This window comes from Typopeltis vanoorti, chromosome 11 (assembly GCF_054136105.1).
Source record: "Typopeltis vanoorti isolate ZY-2024b chromosome 11, IOZ_Tvanoo_1.0, whole genome shotgun sequence".
Lineage (NCBI taxonomy): Eukaryota > Metazoa > Arthropoda > Arachnida > Uropygi > Thelyphonidae > Typopeltis > Typopeltis vanoorti.
In genome coordinates, this window is record NC_143559.1 from 24,053,080 (window position 1) to 24,075,912 (window position 22,833).

Sequence of the window (22,833 nt, forward strand, 5' to 3'; positions counted from 1 at the left end):
CTCCTTGCTAAACTTATCCACCTCTATACACAGGCCATAGAAAGATATGGAGACTCTCGTGGTCACTCTAGATATTTCCAAGATATTAGATCGAGTATGGCATCGTGATCCTTTAAGAAGTTGCCATTTTATAATCTTCCTCTTACGCTTTGGAAATGGATTGCTAACTTCCTTTCTAGTTGCTCACGGTGTATCATGGTCAATTATTTCCTCTACTTATGATTTTTCTAGCAATGTTGAAGTACCCAAAGGCTCTGTACTTTCACTTACATTCTTTCTTCTATGTTAATAGTATTCTGTCCCTATCGTTCAATACTATTCATATCTAGGCCAAATAGTACACCACCTCCATTCTTTTTCGCTATTCAGAAAACCTTGTAGTACTCTGATGACTCAAGCTTCAAGATCTATTGCTAATAGCTTAAGTACCAATCCTCTGGCCATTCTCAAGTGGAATGAAGATAATTTAGTAAATGTTAATGCTACTAAAATACAATCCTGCCTTATTTCCCAAAAAATGACCATGCCTCACTTTCCCATACTTTTGATAAAATTTCACTTACCAACCAAGATCACTTTTCTTTGGGCTGATTTTCACATCTAGCCTCTCGTGGTATAAACACATCACATCCATAGTCTCTTCATCTTCAAAAAAAAAAAAAAAAAGCCTGGTATTCTGTTTCGTTCTAGACAGTTGTTCCCTTCTGCTCACCTCCTAACTGTATAAATCTCAAATTCCCCAGCTTAAAATTTGTTTTTGCATCTGGGATGGTGCACTGTAACCCTTCTTCAGAATGCTACCTTGTGTTTAGAAGAGAGAGAAAGAGATCCGCTTAATAAATGACCATTCTCTCTTCCCTTCTCCCTTTAATTGCTTTCCCGTAGGCATTCTATTTCTTCATTGTGTATTCTCTATTGGTATTTCCGTAAGTACTGCATACTCCACTCAACTGACCGCCACTGTTTTTGTCACTTTCCTCTAATCATGTACGAACAGCAGCTGCTGGTCAACACTCATATACCATTCAGCTCCAGACTCACCGAACCAACTTCTTGTCCTCTTCCTTCATATACCGCTGTCCGCATGGTTCAGTTAGCACAATGATTGCAAAAATCTGTTACACTCATTTTGTAAGGGATTTAAGGAATCTGCCGAAATGATTCAAACTTCAGCACACTATACTGAAATTGATGGTATGTGACAGCGAGGGAATTATGTGTATAAACCGCCATTTATGCATATCCGCATCCAGTTACTTAATATAATCATGTTGATACGTTATTCAATTGGAGAGGCTGTGCTCCGTTTAGTTTTTGTTTAGTGTGCTTTATTAGGTCTATAAGAAGACTATCTTTCTTTTCGTACCTCTGTTTTGACCAGTTCACTTGTTTTGTAGAATGAGGACGGAGATGGCACTACGAAAAGTCCCGCCTTGCCCCCTGCGTCTGAGACTGGCAAACTTGTTTTAGCTGAAATGCCCGCATAACGATTCGTCATGTCCTAGATGGGATTCGAACCCAGGTCTTTCAGCGAACATCCAAATAGTATCGTCGTTACGTTCTAGCTATGGAGGCTCCCCTGCCAATCGTCTAAGGATTGATTCATCTGTTTAGAAACGGCCAAATAAATGTTATTGATCAAGAACGAACAGAAGAACATTCCTCAGTACCACCATTTAACGAGAACATTGCAAACGTCCTCGCACTTATTTTCGACAACAAAAATAATTATCGACCAAGTGCCAACCCAGCTCTAGATTGACCGTGATCGTTTATATATATATATAAACAGTGAGTCGACTTGTTATTAGATGTTCTGGAAATCGTGCTGTAAAGACCAAATATGGTACTTTTTAAACCCACTTCAAGCCTCAAATAAGTTGCTCACACTAAGCGACGAAATTTATTTCTCACCTACAAATGAGCTTTCAAACAACTCACGAATGAGCACTGTGAAACTGTGCGACATAGAACTGTCTTCCTCGCAATATCATTAGGAAAGTGACACATTACTCTTGGAGAAATGAGGATCCACCATTGTGAATGAAGAACTGACTTTAGAATTTAAATAACGACATTTGCTGTTCGCAAAAAAATTTAAATTTCAGTCTGAGTAAATAAATGGCGTTGACACTTTTTTTTAGGTTCACAAAAGCTGCTGCATAATCATTATCAGAAAGGATATTACTTAACCTCAGTTACTACATTATAAACTTTCTGCGGTTCGAAATAAATGGCACGAGGATTTTTATTCGCAGTGTGTTGTCGCATAAATGCGGCAACACCCTGCGATCACACTAGAAACACTCCAGGCGTTTCAGTAGGTCGGACAGCATTCTCCTATTTAAGTACATCGAACTTCCAACTGTTGGCCTTATTTTGCAAAAAAAAAAAAAAAAAAAAACTCATCGTTTTGCCAAAAAGCAGTAGGGCATAAGTGAGGTACTGCTTGGCTAGAATTAATTGTTTTATTTGATGTAACAGTAACAATAAATGCAACAAGTCTGCACTGTTCTCGTTGTTCACGCGATGATCTTAATATACGTACATTACAGATGCCTTCTAATTTAAGTTCATATTTAGTTCAGTAATTAGATTAAGCATTGTATTCCTAGTTTATTTTGAAAACACTTCAGTACGGGTGAATTTGCTGAAAATGCTGTGGTCATGAAACAAAAATAACAAAGGTTTCTCTTCCCGCTCAAAAAACACACTTATGTTCAACCTTAGGTCACCAAATATTTTATATATGAGAAGCACATTATCAGAACGCTTAATCAATTATCAGGACACAGGAACCCCATAGATCTGTAACAATAATTTGTAAGCAGGTTTCACAAATCTGCTGAAACGATCAGAACTCCTCCACGCTGTAACAAAAATGATCGAATTCTCGTAGGTATCCTGTAGTCAGTGGCCGTCAAATGCTGCATACAAACGTCAAATACTGCCACACAAACAAAGATATTAAATCTATGTTTGCATTGCCATTAAGAGGCCGTAAATGAAAACGAAGAATAAAAAATTATATCGCCAAGGGTTCGTGATCAGAGATCAATAAACATCTACTGTACTCATTTAAACACCTCTCTGATCTGAAAAAGATCAAGGACATTTAAATGAGCTTAAGTAAAAATGTTTAAGTGTCCCTAGCCAAAAATATTTGTTGGTATTAACTTTGACCTTATTAAATAAAAATCTCAGGATGAGAGTAAGATGTAGAAAGTGTTTTACCTTGATTTTTTATTTAATAAGGTCAAAGCACCTTGTGGTAATTTGTTTAGGTAGAATTTATAAGCTCTTCTAATATTACTTCAACCTTGGCATTTTTGGGTCGTGCTCCCATTGACGAGACCTCAATAAATGTCGAAACCGGTCTGGGTAGTGGCCCTTGCCTTTAATGCATGGCATCATACATCTCCGCAAGGGGATGTGATTTGCATTAGGGGAAATACTAAGAAAAGTGATCAGAGCTTATTATTCCACTTTACCACGAGTTGCCTCAGACCTGAACTATGTACAGGCGCAAACTTGACTTACTTGTCTGTTTGCTTACTTGGGAAAAAGGATTAAAGCCTAGTTTATAAAATTGCTTAGTATCTTTAACATAGTATATACCCAAGGTAAAAAACTTTCTCTCTCTCTCTCTCTCTCTCTCTCTCTCTATATATATATATATATATATATATATAGGTATTGTCTTCAGGACATTGTGACCCGATGGATCTAGATTCTTCCAGCAAGACAACGTGCCAGTGATTCGCAAAGATTCGCATTGCACAAGCATGGTTCGAAGAACATATCTAGCATGCCTTCTTCTCCCCTGGTCGCCTAATTTTCCTAATTAAAATCCCGCTGAACATCTGTGGGATCATATGGAACGCAGCATCCGCCGGTCGCTGGCTTTCGGGATGGTATTCTGTCTAGTTGGTCCAGAATATCTCAGGACCATCTCTCCTGTGGTCTGTTGGAGTCGTTTCTAACACTAGTGCAAGCAGTTATCTCGGCCAAAAGAGGCTCGACACGCTATTAGATAGGTGATCATAATGTTTTAGCCATAAATGTTTCTTCCATAAAAAATACAGCACTAAAAAAAATCAAGAATATATTTGGATGGTCAACAATCAATGAAATCTTTAGTGCGAAATCAGCTCCATCTTACCTGTTAATGGAGGAAGCATGTCATCTATAGCGCCTTCTTCATGTGACCTGTAATAGAAAAATATACATCTGTAAAAGTTCAAACGCGATTTTCCCGGCTTCGTAAACAAAAGTTGATCGAAATTTGACGTGTTCGTAAATAAATAAAATTATTCTAAATTATCTAAATAAATATGTATTTTATTTTAAAATTTTATTCATTGTAAATAAAATCAGTGTCTTTAAATACTAAGAAATTTTCATGACACCATTTTTATAATTGTTTCATAAATTTAAGTAAAGCCTTTTTAAAATCCATGCATGAAAATCTGTTTTTTAATTTTCGTGTCAACTTCAATTTACGAAGTCTAGTTAGTATAATGTATGATATCTTACCTGTTTAAAGTAACGCGTCAATTAAATTTGTAAATAATAATGATTATATTTATTTTTTATGCACTGTGGATAGAAACAAGTTTCAAGAGATGTTTGTAAAGATAGCGTGGCGATTAAATAAATAAAAGTAAGTAATATGCAGATTTCAATTTCATTTTAGTACCGATACGTTGTTGTTTTTTCCAATCACTGTGTCATGAATGTTTTTAAAACTTTTGCCGGCTCATAAAATTCGTTATTTTTATAATAATAAATAAATGAAATTTAAAAAAACGTAAAAAAATTATGTTAGATGCTCAGCCCTCTGAAGTTTCATTTCAGTACCATCCCCAGCTTATCTAGCTAATCTTATCCAGCTTAAGAAACTTTGACATTTTCCCCTCTTCTCGGTAAAAGAACTTTTTTTTTCTTTTACCGAGAAGTCTCCAACATTTTGAGAGAAGGCTCCAACTTGCGTCTCCAACTGTTAGTTGGAGACGCAAGCTTTCATGGCATCTTATATTTTAACATTTTATTAATATTTTTTTTATTTATTATGACTTGTTATTACATTCATTAGAGGCTTATAACAGCAAAACAAAATGTGTTAAAAAGCTTTACATCAAACGTCATTGTATATTTTGTATACTTTTTTGTGTATAAAATCCTTCATTTTTTAACATCTTGAGCAGCAAGAGTTGCGTAAAAAGTACCGAATACAAATACAAATGTCTTATATTTGTAAAAATAAAATATATTAACTAGCCGACATAAGAAACCAGAACGAAGTACACTACTGTGCACTCTACAAGCCACGTCAGTTGTTACTTTATTTTTATTGGGAGAGCATCATACTAAAATACCCTACATGGAATCAGCAAGGTAGTCGTTTTCATGGCTCTTTTGATTTAAAATAACTTCGAAAATCAAAATATTCTTTATAATGATTAAATAGTCTTGATTACTCTTTGTTATAATTTATATATTCATGCTTTATATTGGGCCCAAGATCCGGAAATCATGAAGGTGGCACAGCTAGAGCTGATAACATTAGGTACAGATTCTGAAGGGAATCTGAACTTTCCGACTGCTAGATTTACAAGTAATACTATTGTACGTATTTTGATGATCTGATACATGACTTTAGAAAGGCCTCCATTATTTTAATCAACTCTGCACACAAATTGTTTTATAACACCTTTCGTGTGCAGCAGTGCTGGTTAGGCAAGAGATTTAAGGGGTGAATGGGAATCTGTTGTGATTCTTGAACAGATGAGCTGGGGCTGTGTTTTGGGAAAGTAGAGTGAGAGAGTCTGATGGAATTACAGGATTAGAAGTTAGTTCAGTAAGTTTGAATCTGGAGAGAAAATGGATATTGACAAGAAGCCCTCCTACAAATCTCCGCTGATGCGCAAATGGAAATCGTCGAATACGAAATTTTATTAATTCTGGAATGTTAACGTATTTTAATTTAACTCATATAAATTTCGATTTTTACATGAACTTAATCATATACAAAACTATTACATATCCATCTTCTTCCTTTCCGGATAACAGGCCTAGTGGCCTGTTACGGTCTCTCTTCCCATCTTTTCAAAGTTCGTCCTCTCTTCCTTCTCCCTAGAGGTCGATATCTCTATCTCTCTGGGGAGTTTTCCTGCGCTCATTCTTTCTGTATGTTGTCTCCATCTCACTCAAAGATCGATGTAGTCTATTATATCCAACTGTTTTGGGCATGAATCTCATTTCAGAGCTTATCATTCTTTTTCTGTCTACTTGAGTTATGGTCCAGGCTTCTGAATCATATGTTAGCATAAGTCTTGCTATTGAGTTATGGATTCTTATTTTTGTTTTCTTGCTTATTAAATTTGGATTGAATATCAGATTGATAGTTTTTGTTATTCGTGTATAATTAGTTATTTTATGTTACATGTCTTTCTCTCTTTCATAGGATAAGTGGTAGCCTGGATACTTGGATGTATCAACCTGTTCTATAATATCATCGTTGATGCAGATTTTGCTTCTAATTGGTCGCGGCCTTTAAATGCCATGACTTTGGTTTTGGAAGTGGAGATTTCCATAGTGTGTGTTTTTGCTATTTCATTTAATGAAAAGGCTGCTGGTTGTAGTGAATCTTCGTTTTCTTCAATTAGAACCTGATCGTCGGCGAATAAAATTATATCGAGGTTGGTGTAATCATTTGTGTGAATGCCAAAACGGGTTGTTTCCTTCCACTCTCTTATAATATTGCTATTATAGATATTAAAGAGAAGTAGCGATATATTGAAAATTGTTTTCACTGGTTAGAAATGTTATCATCTCTTAAAATTTCCAGTAGCTTATTACGATTAACTTTATCAAAAGTCTTTTTTATAATCAATGAATAATATCATCACGATTTATGCTCATGCGTAGACCCACACTTCACCCTGCAGGCATTCGAAACCGAAAATCCCATGGAATAGGTCGGTCAATCCTTATTCCAGGAGTGTCCTATGTCTGTAGATGCATGTGTTCACGATGTCGGATTTCCTGTTCTGGGGGACGAAAAACGCGAATTTACGGGTGAAAGAAACCTACCCACGTATAAGATAGACTAACTGATATTTAGTCGAAAGAGACCAGATAAAGGTTCCTCAGCGTATTTGGTCTTTACGACCAAAGGGCTTCGTCTATACTGACTTAGCTACGGAGGCTCTATGAATAATATATGGGTCTCTAAATTGAATTCGCTTTTTTCTATTTCCTATCAGGAACTTGAGAGTTAAAAAAGAATGAGTGCAGGATCTGCCTTTATAGAAACCATTTTGTTTCTCTGTAAAAATATTTTCATAATATTTGATTAGCTTAGTCTTTAAGAGACCTGAATATATTTTATATCCAGCGTTTAAAAGGTTAATGCCTCTGTAGTTTTGACATTCATTAATATTGCCTTTTTGAAGGATGGGAATGATCGTAGCATTTTGCCAATTTTCTGGTGGTAATTGGCCATTTAAGATCTTAATCATGAATTTTAGTAGTTTGTATCTGAAGTTATCTCCAGAGAATTTGAAAAGTTCCATTTTGATACCATCTTCTCCTGGGCTTCTATGGTTCTTGTATTGTTTAAGTGCTGAATAAATCTTCGAGGGTAAAGGAGTATGTTGAATTGTTTGCAGGTAATGGTTCTGAGAGTGGGTTGTCATGAATTGTCCATAATTCTTGAGATTGTTTAAGCTAGTCCTTCAAAGGTATGATATAGATCTTGATCAATTCTCTAAGGTTATTATTCATATGGCTTGTGAGCTGTATGTTTTTTACGTGTTTCTCTTTTTGATATTGCTCTTTTGTGTTTATATTCAATTTCATTCTCTATTTTGTTTGTGTTTAACCAGTTTTATAGGCTTTCTCTTTATCATATATGATTTTTCTGATTTCTTGTTCCTAGTTACGAAGACCTTTTTTTCCCTTTTCCATTGTGTTTTCATTCCCAAGATTTCTAGGGCTGAATCTCCTAAAATATTGCAGAGATGATTCTACTCTTCATTAATAGGGTCATCTGAGGGTAGTTGCTGTAATTTTTCATTTATTTTTTTGCTGATATAGTTTTCCTTTATCGGAGTCAGATAAAGAGCCAACTTTGAACCTGAATTCCTTGTTTTCTAATGGATTCTGGTACTTTATTCATCTTGGAGGGGGGGGGGGACCGTATTGATGTCCCATATAAATAATGATCTGATTCAATTTCAAAACCTCGTAAGACTCTAACATCAAGAATGAATCTACCTATTTTATTATTTGCTATTGTATAGCCTATACATAAATTAATAAATAATCTTGATTGCTAACCAAACTTTCGTAGTTGGGGAAGTTAATGGGAAGTTCCCGTTTATTTTTCAAATAAGCAGAATCCCCGATCATCAATGTGAGTAGTTTAACTAACACTCTGGATGCATTTCTTGGGTAAAAATATAAGTACGGTTTAGAGAGATTAGCAAAGCAGACAGAATGATGCAAGTAGAAATTGCTTGCTAAAATTGATGCAGAAAGGAAAGATTAAGTTGGACGTAATGGACAGATTTTTAAAAAACTCACTCCTTCCTGTCATGTCATCCTCTGAGGATGAGCCTTCCACAAGTTAGGCATCTGGTGAGCCATCATCAGAATGCCTTATTGCAATTCCTGAATTTGAAGAGTTGGTTGTTGATGAACTAGCCATCGCTAGCCCGATGAACGAGACATCCAACGAATTGTCCGATTAATAAACAACAGATGTGTTTCCAGCTGTTTATTTTCCTGGTAAGCCCTGTACACTCATATTTCATTATTTATTACAGTACATTATATATGACAATTTTGTGTTGTATTATTTCACTATAAACAAAGAATAAAATTAGTTAAAAATATAACAGAATAGATCTTACACTTTTTAGTATTCGCAGGTTAATTGTTAGCATAATCCATATGGTTGGTTCATATGGATTGGTGAAGGAGTTCTCAACCTTTTCCAGTGGCGTACCACTATATTTAATTCAAGATATTAGATGTACCAGTAAGCAAATCTGTTTTCTTACCATCCGGCAGTGGCTCACGTACCACCAGTGGTACGCGTACTATAGGTTGAGAATCCCTGATATAGTGATTTCCGACTTATTGCGATGGGATTGTCGGAACGGAACTCCGTCATAAGTCGAGGACTGATTGTACAGTGAAAAGCACGACACATGCGGGAACTCAGATAAGATTATCGCTTTATATTTATAAAATGGTTTTTGCGCAAGTTGTGGATGGTTTTTTACTCGAAAATATTAAGACAAAAAATCGATCAAGTGTTCAATAACTGCTTTCATTTAGCTTACTTTTCGCATGCATTCGCTTCAGTGATACAAACAACTAAATTCTGCTTACTAATCTTTAAATAGAAATTGAACTTACCGTGACTCGCTTTGGAATGGTAGCACTTTCTGCCACAAATGTGCTTCGTTGTTTTCCTGGACATCAAAGTTATATTTGAAGAGAATTTTACTGGCTGTTAAACAGAAGATTATTACACCGGAGCTCAATAAAAACAACACCAGTCTCATACGATATGCCATTTTTTTTCTGAAAATTAAAAAAAAAAAAAACAATAATAATAATGATAATGCGCAAAAAAATATTAAAAGTCGTGTGTGTGTGTGTGTGTGTGTGTGTGTGTGTGTGTGTGTGTGTGTGTGTGTGTGTGTGTGTGTGTGTGTGTGTGTGTGTGTGTGTGTGTGTGTGTGTCCGTCCGTCCGTCCGTCCGTCCGTCCACGGGTGCGTGCGTGAGACCAAGTCAATAAGTTCCAATGTACCTAGTTGGTTTAACCACATTGCAGGTCAAAATGGTCAACGCTCCTCAAATGGTCACAGCTTTTTAAAAACCAGTGTGCAAGTGAAAGGTGTTGTTAACAGTGAACTAAAATCTGGACAACCGAATTATCTTCCCCACACAGGAGCACCAAAGATATATGCATGCTGAAGAAGGACATTGCGTTAGTGGGAATTTCATAGGGTGTGGCGAAAATTCACCAAAATATTTCATTCATCGAACAAGAGTCCATTGACTAAAATTAATAGAAATCCACAATTCATTGACGGAGAAAATAATTATTCGGAAAATGAATTGGAAGCCTGTTTATTCTAATCCATCAGTGATTGTAATAACAATTTGCAATTCGCTGTCTACATCTACATATACGCACAGAGAATTCTTTCGTGTGATTGTTTTCTTTAATATGTTTAAAATTCAAAAATTTAAGTATAATATTTACGGGTTTGAACTTAAAATTTTTAATTTTTAAATTGAATTAAATTATTAATTAATTATAATTATTAAAAGTATTAAAACTTATTTTTACTGCGCAGGACCGAGTGAAAGTCGGTGTAAAAAAATATATATATTTATAAATTATTAAATTAAATCTTCTTCTTCATGTAGCTTCCTCGGTGGGAGGTTGCAGCACCTTGTCCTTCCAGTTCTCTCTGTTGGTGGCTTTCCTTTTTGTTTCTGCATAGCCATGTGATCCTGTCCATGATCTTGTATCTTCAAGCAATGTCCTTCGTTTTTTGCCTCTTGATCCTTTTCCCATAATTTTTTCTTCTAAAACTGTTCTAAATTAAATCTATAAAAAGTTAATTAAATTTTAATTTTAAAATCTAAACATGCGCACGACTATTTTTTCAATTCAATTTCGATTGTTGTGTGATAATTGTACTGATGATGTCTCATGATATATAACGCGAAATATTTACATGATAAAGAGTTAGTTTCTGTGACATACATGTTATTCTATAGTTATGGATATCCCACAGGTTTCACTATATAACAAAAAGCATAAATTTTATTCTACTAGTTCAGTACAAGTTTATAGATTATACATATGTAGAATGAAGTTCAATATGTTCTATATTATACTCGACTCTACTCTACTCCTTTTTAAAATTAAAATAAATAAATCCTCTGTCTTTTTGTCTCCAGGGCGAATTTCCTTCATTACCATTTTAAAGACATGATGATGATTATTATTATTATTATTATTATTATTATTATTATTATTATTATTATTATTTTAACGGTGTCTCCATGGAGTCAAAAGACTCATCGCGGGAGACCCGACATTGACACACTAACCATTATTTACACAACACCCTTGTTAACCACACTCTTGCACAATCTCCAGGGATGGCCCCTCGTTCTCTCACATCCTGCATTGGTCTTAAGAATATCATCAGTATCAATCCTGTAAAATCCCTTTAACAATTTAAATACCTCTATCATATCTCCTCTCCTACGTCTATCAGCTAGTTTTTGGAGCCCACAGATCATCAATCTATCCTCATAGGGAACATCCCACAGACCTGCAACAATCTTTGTAACCCGCCTCTGAATCCTCTCTACCACTTCCGCATCACCAAGAATCCCTGGCGACCAGATCTGTGCACAATAGTCCAAATGCGGCCTTATTAATGCCTTATAGAGTGGAATAATAACTTCCCTATCCCTGCTTGTTAGTGTGTTCCTCAACAACCATGTAATTTGATGTGATGTTTTGGCAATCTTAGCAATATGCCCTTTAAACTTAAGTTCTCTGTCCACAATAACTCCCAAGTCTCTTGTCTCATCAACTTCCTGCAGTTCAGTTCCGTTAATATAGTAAACAGCATGCGATGTCATCCTCCGAAGTGCATCACCTTACACTTAGCCACGTTGAACTGACAGCCATTTACCTCAGTCCATAGCGTCAGCCTATTTAAGTCATCCTGTAAAATATCCACATCATTTGAATTGATTATCGCTCTTCCCAATTTTGCATCATCAGCAAACAAGTGGATATTTCCATTCAAGGTATTTCCAATATCATTGATGTACAAATTAAACAATAGAGGACCAAGAACTGAGCCCTGAGGTACACCACTAGTCACTTGCCTTTTCCTGGACTCAGCTCCTCCGTAAACCACTCTTTGATATCTGTCCGCCAGCCATCCTTTAATCCAAATCACCATCTTCGGATCCAAACCCATTTGCTCTAATTTATGTAACAGAGTTCCATGTGGAATCCTGTCAAAAGCCTTTGCAAAGTCAAGCAGTATCACTGATGGCAGACATCTGCTGCCATCTCGTGGCCGTAAATCCTAATACTCGTATTTTGTCCTCAATATGTTCTAGTGTTCAGTTTTGAGATACAAAGTTAAAAACTGGAGTTTCCGGGAGAAAAACCTCTATTTGTTCGTGCTAAAAATCACCTAAACTGGCCGAAGAAAAGTAAAACAATTTCCTATAGTCATCGACTAGAATCGAACACCTATAGCGGTCTTTTTCTGGGGGCGTCTAATTTCTAGAGGCTAGTGATTTGCAATCACTAGATTGCAATTCTGAAGATTATTATTTTTTTATTATTATTACGTGACACCTCCAAACAATCCAGAGTCTTATCGCGGAGAGCACCTACTCTACAACTCTTTGTCTCCACCAACTACAACTAGCCACAACTACACCAGCGCTATCTACCACCAACCACCACCACTGGCATTTCCGCAAATATCCATGCCCACGGCGTGATTCGAACCCGCCGACTTTTGGTTGGAAAGCGGATACGCTAACCACTCGGCCAACAGAGATGTATAATGAAAGCTTACTTTCCCGCAGAAGCAGGCCAGAAAACAACTGAAATGAAATGATAGTTCTGAAATCGATTGCAGGCAGGTTTTTTGCTACCATCAGTTAATGAACACGTGATTATTATTTCGTGTTAGCAGATAAGAAATGTTGGGCGGGGGGGGGGGGAGAACAAACGAACATCTTTAGTAATTATACAAAATATTCAGGTGAGATTAATGAAATACTGATTTTTACACGATTATTTTCCCCTGATTTTATATGGAAACAGCATCGACCAACTTACAAAATGTATTTAAGGTCATTAATATCCGTGTGGGAATAGAATTAATATTAAGTGAGAGCAAATATATTTCTTAAGATGGTTAATTGCGAATTAGTCATTATCATCATGCCTATCAAGGATTTAGGCCTAGAGTGGCCTGTCCAGGATTTAAAAGTCATTCTTGAATCTCTTAAGAAGCCATCCTGGTTTTCTTTTTCCTAATGGCTTGTACTTTAAGGCTTGTTTTGATAATCTTTCTGTTTTCATTCCTTCAAGGTGTTCCATCCATTTATGTTTATATTCTTTAATTTTTTCTATTACTGATTCCTGGTTTAATTTTTTCATAATTTCTTCATTTCTTTTGTGATCAAATAGGGTATACTTTGCAGTTTTTCTCATGTTATTAATCTTTGTTTGTCTTTTTGTTTTATTGTCGAGATTTCACTTCCATGCATTAGGACTGGTAGGGCTAATGTATTGTATACTTTTAGTCTAGTTTGTTTTTGAACTAGGTTAGGTTTAAATATAGAGTTAATTTCTCCTGTTATTTTTAAATATTTTTACATTTTTAGGTGTATATCTTTTTCATTTTCACATGTAATCATACATCCTAGGTAGTGAAATGAATTCACCTGTTCTAAAATCTTGTTATCTATTGCTATTTTATTCTTACTGCATCTTGTCCTTTAAAGGCCATCGTTTTTTATTTTGATATTATCATTCCATAATCTCTGGCTGTCTCATTTCAATTTAAAATATCTTTCCGTAAGTTATCTTCAGAATTTGTAATTATTATTTGGTCATCGGCAAAAAGGAGAGTGTTTATGTTCACAGTAGGAGAAAGGTTAATACCTCGATGGAAATTTTTATTCCATTTTATATTTTATTCCATTTTTTTGTCATTTATATTTCATTTTTTATTCCATATATTTCATTTAGATAGATATTAAAAAGTGTTGCTGAAAGGGGACATCCTTGTCAGACTCCTTGAATTAGTATATCTTTCGTACATAATTGTTCATAATTTAATCTTATTTGTATTTAATTATATTCATATATATATACATACATTTCACATATATTATCAAGTATATTTTTAAGATGGTTAATTGAGAATTAGTATGTTAGTTTTAGTTGTGTCGCGCACCTTATCAACTAGCCTACAAGATGATATAACTGATAATTGCGTGCCCCTTATAGTATCCCAACAGAGGTGTATGAAAAAATATCTCCAAGCCCGAGGACTGCCAACAGTTGCCATGACCTGCTAACCTACGTAGAACAAAGAGGTATAGGACCAACTTATTGCTAATCTTAGAAAATGGCGATACGCCGCAAAGTATTATAGAATATTTACAAGACTATTATAGAGTGCATAAACTCTAACTGTAACTATCTATCATTTTTACCTCTCAGGGCCGCATGAAAGTCAGTACAAAATATTATCAAAAAACAGAAAGCAGAACTGGAAATGTATTCCATGCAAATTTACAAGTCCTTTGTCCCAAAGCTGTATGCATTCCAGTGCTGACCAGAGCTCACTTGCAAATGAGTCACTCAGCCCTGACACCAGTGCAGCTACGTCCATTGCTAACTTAACGAGTGTAATCTGCGACTTAAAGAAGGCTCTGCTGAATACACATCTGCTAAAATAGACGAGTATCTATACACGATAATGGACTAACAGAGGAAATCTAAAAATACAGAACTGGAAAATTCCACTTTACAGTTACGGCTCGAACTTAGATAAATCAATTAAACTGATGATGATGATTCAGTCAACAAGCCATAAACAAAAATTTGGAAATAGTACGTGTCCCTCAAGAGCCGCAACAAAGCGTGTATGAGATAACACAAAAGATTTCACAAATAACTCAAGTGGATTTTAATGAAAAGGACATCGAAGCAACCTACAGACTTCATAATGCATAAACAAACAAACAAGCCACATATTATTGTAAAATTCAGGTCTAAGGAGACGAGGCATAGATCTAGAAGGACTTTTTTTTTACTTTTCAATAATGAGACTACTCTAAAAGTATTGCATTTAAACATAAGAGTATAAGAGATAAAATGGAACATCGAACTAATATTAAATGATCTATATCATAATCTAGGTCATTATGAAATATGAAAATAGAAATATGGATAAAGGAGCATGAAGTTGGCTTATACTGTACTACAGTATTTAGGAGCTTTTAAACAATGCTATCACTGTAGGAATTATGACAGATCTGGGAGAGTAATGCTCTTTTTGCTCGAAGACATTTAACTATTAAACACATTAACAGTACAAAAATGAAAACAGCCGAGAATGTTAACATTTACATAGAAAACTACAATTATTACATGATGGCTTTTATAGATCTCACTCGTTTACGCCTTACGACTTTTGACAAGAACTGGACAACATTCTGCATGACATCGATTCTGATCATGTTTTCATAATTGGTGACATAAATTTTGACTTGCTAAGTGACAGCCGTTATTCTCTCGATTTCATGGATTTATTAATCCATGTATGGCTAGCACCACGTAAATATCCCAACGTGGGATTTTAATGGATGCACTTTGCGTTTTGATCATGCGGTGTTAAAACAGCCAATGACAGATCACTTTGGAATATCTGTAAGAATCCATCTATAGACACAAAGGACGTCAGCGTCCAGTATCCCAAAATTAATTTCAGCGTGCTAAAACATAAATTAATTACTATATCCTAGGAGCAAATACAATCTGACACAAATGCGTGACGATGCTTACTGCAAATTCATTAACCTATAGATACTGAAATACAACGCTTGGAAGAGACAGGCCAAACCTGCGAGGTATGACACAAGACATAAAACAATGTATGAAACTCAGAGATAAGATGTATAAAAACCAAAAAAATATTCTCACAATGAATACTATGAGAATAGCTTCGGACATTACAGGAACCGAGTAAGCTATAAACGGAAAGAAGGGAAAAACGACTATTACCGTAATGGATTTTTGAAATGTGCCAAAAAATAATGGAAATTCGTAAACAATTTTCTCGGCAAAAATATCTGAGAATCAACACTTCCAAGACTTAGTAATGATGACAGCAATCATATAGATTTAAACAGTGAAAGAACGTTAGCAGACAGATTTAGTAATTATTTCGTATCCGTAGCTCCTGCAAGACGCACTCCAATGATGATCCTTTCTGGAGGTCACTGAGGTCTAACATTTTGCACACCAACTGCACAACATCTAATTCAGCATCATCGACTATGGCTATGTGATATGCGAATATCTCACTGCACCGTGTTGTATACCTTACTTTAGTTGTTGTGCACAATGTCAGACCTCAATAAAAAGTAAAATATCAGACCTTAGTGACCTCCAAAAAGGTATGATCATTGGAGTGCAGCTTGCAAGAGCCGCCGTAAACTAAAATGGCAGAAATCGTAGGTGTATGACGAGCCACAGTATCGAAGATTATGACAAGATAGGGAAACGTACAAAGCGGTGTCTCCAATCGGTTCTCCAAGGTTCGATCACATTTTCCGCCTGCAACATCACTGGCACAGTTGGGACATATTTCGCAGGAAGAATGGGCCCAAATTTCATTATCCTATGCACATGACGTGTATCCACGTCGAATTCATGGTGTTCTAACAGGCCGGGATGGAGCCACAACTTATTAATAAAAAATTCTCCAAAAATGTTATAGGTGTTTCCATTATTTTGATGACCCCCTGTATATACACTGCTATGGCACAAGGTTGAAAACCTTCCATGTTTGAATGCAACCGATTTCAGAATACCTCATGCTTGCCTACGAGATTTTTTTTCTCTTTGGCTCGGAACAAACATGCAGATATTTTGAACGGTTATCGACATATTGTAATGAAATAAAATAAATCCGCTAACGTCTTTTATTCCTCAAAGAGGGTAGGCTAGGCAGTGTTAGCCGTATCTAACTTTCTGGAGATTAAGGGGAAGTCACACTCAAGAAAATTTACCATAAATCTACCACACTATTTTAGACTAATATATTGCGTTAGGGTTAGAGACCACGAGATGGTGCAGAACACTGATCTCAAGAATGCATCTGTTTTATACCAACTCTCCTCCCCGCCTGTTAGTAGAAATAAAAACATAAGATATTATACTTATTCAAAAAACTTCAAAAGCTTCGAACTGAAGATTGCGCGTTTAGATAACTGCCTCTACGTTTAGAAAATATTGTATGTACCGAATGACAGTAATCATTTTAATAACAGGACTTTTCACATTAACCGAACCACTCATACTGTATTTCAGTATCTAGCTAATATAAAAAAAATCCTGATGAGTGGAGCATTTCGATCGCGGATCTACATATTTGCAGCATTCTTGTTATTCATTATTTTTAGACAGTTTTAAGCATATTTTATAGAAAACATTTTATGTAGCATTATTTACATCTCCGGGAAGATTTGCCATCTTTCCGTGAAGAATACTTGACGCCCAAATAAATCAGATTGCTTTGATATTCTCATTGGAAGCGTTTCGTAGTCCCCACCCCTTAATAAGTTATTCTATTAGCGATATTTATTTTTTTTAATTACATGCGTTACTATATTTTTAAATTAAATATCTCAATCTCTGAATGTTATTTAAAATTATGTCATTTTTTTACTTGAATCCTACTCACGAAAAGTTAAACTCACGACTGCATTGATTACATTCCGATAACTAAATAAAAATTAAAACAAAATAGCAGATATCTGAAACTGAACAAAGAAGAATCGTTTTTATCCTCATTTAATAAAATCCACTCCATTATTTGTTGCTATGAGAGAGGATTGCCAGTACCGTAGCGTGATTATCAAAGATATTCCAGCAAAGAAAGTGAGATGAAACCCGTTTTATCCCACCTCACTGGAAACCATTGTTACCACGAACTCATTTCTTGCTGATGGTTATACAACATGATTTTCATATGTGCACGCGCACATTTTCTGTGAATTAAGGGAAAAAACTCATGAAAAATGCCACGAGACTGTGTTCATTTTAAAAGTTGTGTGTAATCAAATTAATTTACCAATTAAACTCAACTGAAGAACGTCGAGAGAAGAAAGTGAATTTTCTTATATGTATATATATTTATTTATTTATTTACCGAAACCAATTGAGTAAGCACTAAGTATAACAAAAAACACTAAAGTCTGCTAATAACTCGTAATGTATAGGGGGAAAAATCCAGTGATACAGCTTCCTTTCTGTAGAGCAGCGAATTCCCTTGCTGAAAACAACGAAAGGTAAACATGGTGACCTTATTAATAATGCTATATTAATGACGCCGCCATCCTGTTTGGAAATCAGATGTTAATAGAAGGGAACAGGTCAGGGAGTATGGTGATAGGAAGGTGTTTGGAGAGCTCTGAAAACTAAGTTGTTTAGTTTTTAAAAAATAGCGTTATCAGTTAAAAATTTGTGTTAGAATTAGACTGTATTGTAGGATTGAAGGGTAGGGTGAAAGAAATGATCGTAGTGGCAGGGAAAAAGTATGGCATGAGAGAGGACATGAAAGAATTTCTGGAAGCAGCAAAAGAAAAGAGTGAGAGAGTTAAGATAGTAAATCTGTTGCCGCGGTATGACAGAATAAGACTGAGAAGGAGGGCCATAATAGCGAATGACTCGATTCGCAGATTATGCAGGAGGAGGAGGAGTGAGGAGTTTGTGGATGTGTAGAGTGACGGGTGAAAGAAGAGTGGTTTGCATCAGAATGGATTTGGTGTTCGGAGACTGGAAAACGTGTTATTGAATGAAGTGAAAGTGGATGTGCAAAATCAGGGAAACTAGAGCTTTGAGGGGATGTGGTGAGGAAGCTGTTGAGTGGATATGCAAACATCGGTGAGGCAGTTAAGTGAATGGATGTGCATACTATGCTTAAGTTAGTACCACAACAAACCAGAATGGGATAGTTAGCATAAAGCGTCAGTATATTGGTGGGTCGAAGGCATTTTTACACTTTATGCACACTATGCCAGAAGCATTCGGAACAAGCAGGAGGAATTCTTGTTATTGTTTGGCTCATTCTGGCAAGTGAGACATGGCTAACAGAAGATGATATATTTAGTGGGATACAATGTGAAGGGTATAGTGTGTTCTGGGAGGATAGAGAGAAAAGAATGGGAGAAGAGTGCTATTGATGATAGCAGATGAACTACAACTACGGGCCAGTGAAAATAGTACTTTTGGAGCCATCTGGTGTGAGATTGAGGCCAGCAGAACAAAATATACAGTTGGATGCTGCTATAGAATGTGAAGGGTATAGTGGGTTCAGGAAGGATAGAGAGAAAAGAATGAGGGAGGAGTGCTGTTGATGATAGCCGATGAAGTGCAACCAATGAAGGTAAACTGCAACTACTTGCCAATCAAAATAGTACTTTTGGAGCCATCTGGTGTGAGATTGAGGCCAGCAGAACAAAATATACAGTTCGATGCAAAATATACAGTTCGAAGGATAGAGAGAAAAGAATGAGGGAGGAGTGCTATTGATGATAGCCGATGAAGTGCAACCAAAGAGGGTAAACTGCAACTACTGGCCAGTGAAAATAGTACTTTTGGGACCATCTGGTGTGAGATTGAGGCCAGCAGAACAAAATATACAGTTGGGTGCTGCTATAGATCAGGGAATGCAAAGTTGGTGCAGATAGTATGCATCGGAAAATAGACTCAATGAGTGGAGGGCAGGTAATTATTATGGTGGATTTCAACTACAGGAACATAGATTTAAAGGAGGAGAGAACACATGGCAGGAATCAAATGGATTCTATACAGTTACTAAGGGACAATTACCTTAGACTGCATGTAATGAAATATACTGGGGGTTCGTGAGTGCTCGATCTAGTAATTGAATCTGAGAATATGACCTCTTTGTCTGCAAAGAGGTTGTATTCGTTTACCAGTCGGTGAAAGTGATCATATGGTGATCACTTTCACAAATGTGATCGTACTGGTAGGTGGCAAAATGTATGAAATTTTCAGTTAAGACAGGGTATATATGGAATTACAGGGCTGGTAAGTATGACAAACTTAGCTGATTGCTTGGATCGGTGAGGAGAGTAAATCAAGTGGGAGTTAAATGGATGAATATCATCATCAAGATGGTGCTGCAAAAAAAAAGAAACATTTGTGGAATGAATTCAAGGAAAAAGGTGACCTGCGGGCACATGAACAATACACGGCACGGTCCAGAAGGGCTAGTGTGGTAAAAAAAGAAAAAGCAGATTATGAAAGGAAGTTAGCAATGCAAGATAAAGAGAATTCCAAACAGTTCTTTGGATATGTTGCAAGTAAAAGAAAGAATGTATATGTAAATCCATCAGGGGCACCTTATTCGGCGCAAAGGTGAAATCATATCCTTGATAAAAGTCCACTAATAGACAGTGAACACTGCCTGTTAGTGGACGTCCAGAAACATTGATAACTACTTTATCTGTATCAATAACATTAGCGCTGTATCTAGATAGGCTGACCAGTGATTCAAACTTGCGTTTTAACTTATCACGAGAATCATTAAAAATTAGAAGATATGCGCAATATAGTGTTAAAAATTTAAACCGTTAAAACAGATTCTATAGCGTTCTTGATGTCCATAATTTCTCTATTTAAGAGGGCTAGAGATTTTTTAGCTTCGTGTAGCTGATAATTTTAAAGAGACTTACTAGCTTTGAAATAGATCCGATGATCCGAATAAGGTGCCCTTGATGGATTTTTTTCATAATATAGTCAGAGGTATTCGATCCTTATCCCACAAAACAGCCAACAGGTTACGTTTTGAATGTGAAAAATTATTTTTAATATAAAGCGTCCTCGTCCTAATCTTTCTTACTGTGAATTTAAAGCACTGAAATCACTGAAGAATAATAATAATTTAATTATGACAAAAGCTGACAAAGGGAAGGCTATAGTTATTCAAGATAGGAAGGAATATGAGAGAAAAATATCTCTATTACTCCGCGACTATTCAACTTATTGGCCTCTTACGTCGGATCCTACCGGGAGTCAATTGAAGAGACTTAATTCTCTTATAGATAATGCATCTACATCGGATGAAGATCAAAAGAAAAAACTTAAAACCTTCTTAGGTCATCCACCTAGATTGTATGGTCTTCCGAAAGTTCATGAACCAGGCAATCCGTTGAGGGTAGTTGTAAATTGCATAGGTTGTCCTACTTACAAAATTTCAAAATTTTTATCAAATTTATTCACTTCTTCAACTAGACGAACTGATACTTATATAAAAAAAACCTTGGATTTTAAATATAAAATTTCAGATCTTCATTTGGACGTTTCGAATGTCATAATCAGTTTAGATGTTGTTTCTATATTTACAAATGTTCCTTTATCTGAAAGCATTGAATTACATTACTACAACAGGAATTTCCTTCAGACATTGTAAAAATATTTGATTTTGTAATACAATCTGGCTATTTTTCCTTTAAAAATAAGTTGTATCAACAAATTGAAGGAACAGCAATGGGCAATCCTCTTTCTCCTGCTATCGCCAACTTCTTTATGGAACATTTTTTGAACAACGTATCTTTGACAACATTTGTCCCAGACCTACTCATTGGTTAAGATATGTCGATGACATTTTTGCCATATGGAATTGCTCTTCTGATGAACTTCAACAGTTTCTCTCTAATTTAAATGCATTTTATCCAAGGATCCCTAGTTTACCCTAGAAGCAGAATCAAATAAGCAGTTAGCCTTTTTAGATCTTTTAATTCTTCTCCAACCAGATGGTAACCTACATTTTTCGGTCTATAGAAAGACGACTCATACAGGCTATTCACCATGATGGTGAATCTCATTCAAAGGTCAAAAGGCAGGAACTATTAAAACACTGGTTCATCGGGCCAACTCCTTTTGTTCTTCAGACGATCTATTACAGAAAGAACTGCAATATATTACTTCTTCCTTTCTATCTAATGGATATAAGAATTCCTTCATCAAAAGAGCCTTGAGTAGTTTTAATGTCTTCCTCTTCAAATTCAGAAGAAATAACGCGCATTCCTATCCCTTATGTACAAGGCATTAGTGAACGTATAGCAAAAGTTTTAGAACCACTGAATATTTTTGTTGCCTTTCGACCGTTAAGAAAAATCTCCACCTTTCTCACTTCTCCTTAGGACCAGCTTCCACATATCTTAATTATCCAGCTGTCTACCAGATTCCTTGCTCTTGTGGAGTATCTTATTTCGGACAAACAGGAAGATCTGCCTCCATTCAGCTAGAAGAATACCAGTCTTATATTCAATACCTTGAACCTGAACAGTCTGGACTTGCAGAACATGCCATCAATACTAGACATACAGTTCATTGGAATAAGACAAGAGTCCTTCACAAAAGTGGGTTCCTCATGGAACGGCTTTATAAAGAAACATGTGAAACTTTTCTTCACTTTCCTAACTTAAAAGATCCTATGGTTTACATCTATCCCCTTTGTGGGACTTATTACTCTATAAATCAGCTATTCTTTCCTAACTTTAATTATATATATAACTTTTTTTTTAGTTAAGAAATTTATTGACTTTTTTAGTTATTTTAAATTAGCTACTTAGGTGGCACTTTTTGAAATTGTCAGTTATTAATTTTTCCGTTATTAATTTTGTATTTATATGTCTGCTCACGGTATTCCCTTATTAAAACTTATGGAGAGCTTTGCTTCTATGGTTCAAGCAAATTAATCATAAGATGTAAAATAAAATAAAATAAAAATGAGTTAGAAAAAACTTACGAGACTGTTATCCTCTAGTTCTTAATCAGTCGCCCGGTTGTCATTTCTATTCGATCTTACTAATACAGGCATGAAACATTCGTTGTTCTGCTTTTGTAGAAGAGTATACGTAGCGACGTTGTTGTCCCTATAGTATTTGCGATACAGGTGTGCATACCTTTGCCACATGTTGCG

The 22,833-nt window shown here is 35.7% G+C and overlaps 1 protein-coding gene across 1 annotated transcript in view; it reads right to left on the reverse strand.

Moving 5' to 3' along the window:
• LOC150101381 (alpha-(1,6)-fucosyltransferase-like) overlaps positions 1-22,833 on the reverse strand; it is a 65,661-nt gene that overhangs the window by 37,381 nt on the left and 5,447 nt on the right. The window contains exons 2-3 of the mRNA XM_090400788.1: positions 9,430-9,597; positions 4,163-4,209 (exon numbers count right to left, since the gene is read on the reverse strand). Coding sequence (XP_090256914.1) covers positions 4,163-4,209; positions 9,430-9,597 — 215 coding nt within the window. The remainder of the gene's footprint in view (positions 1-4,162; positions 4,210-9,429; positions 9,598-22,833) is intronic.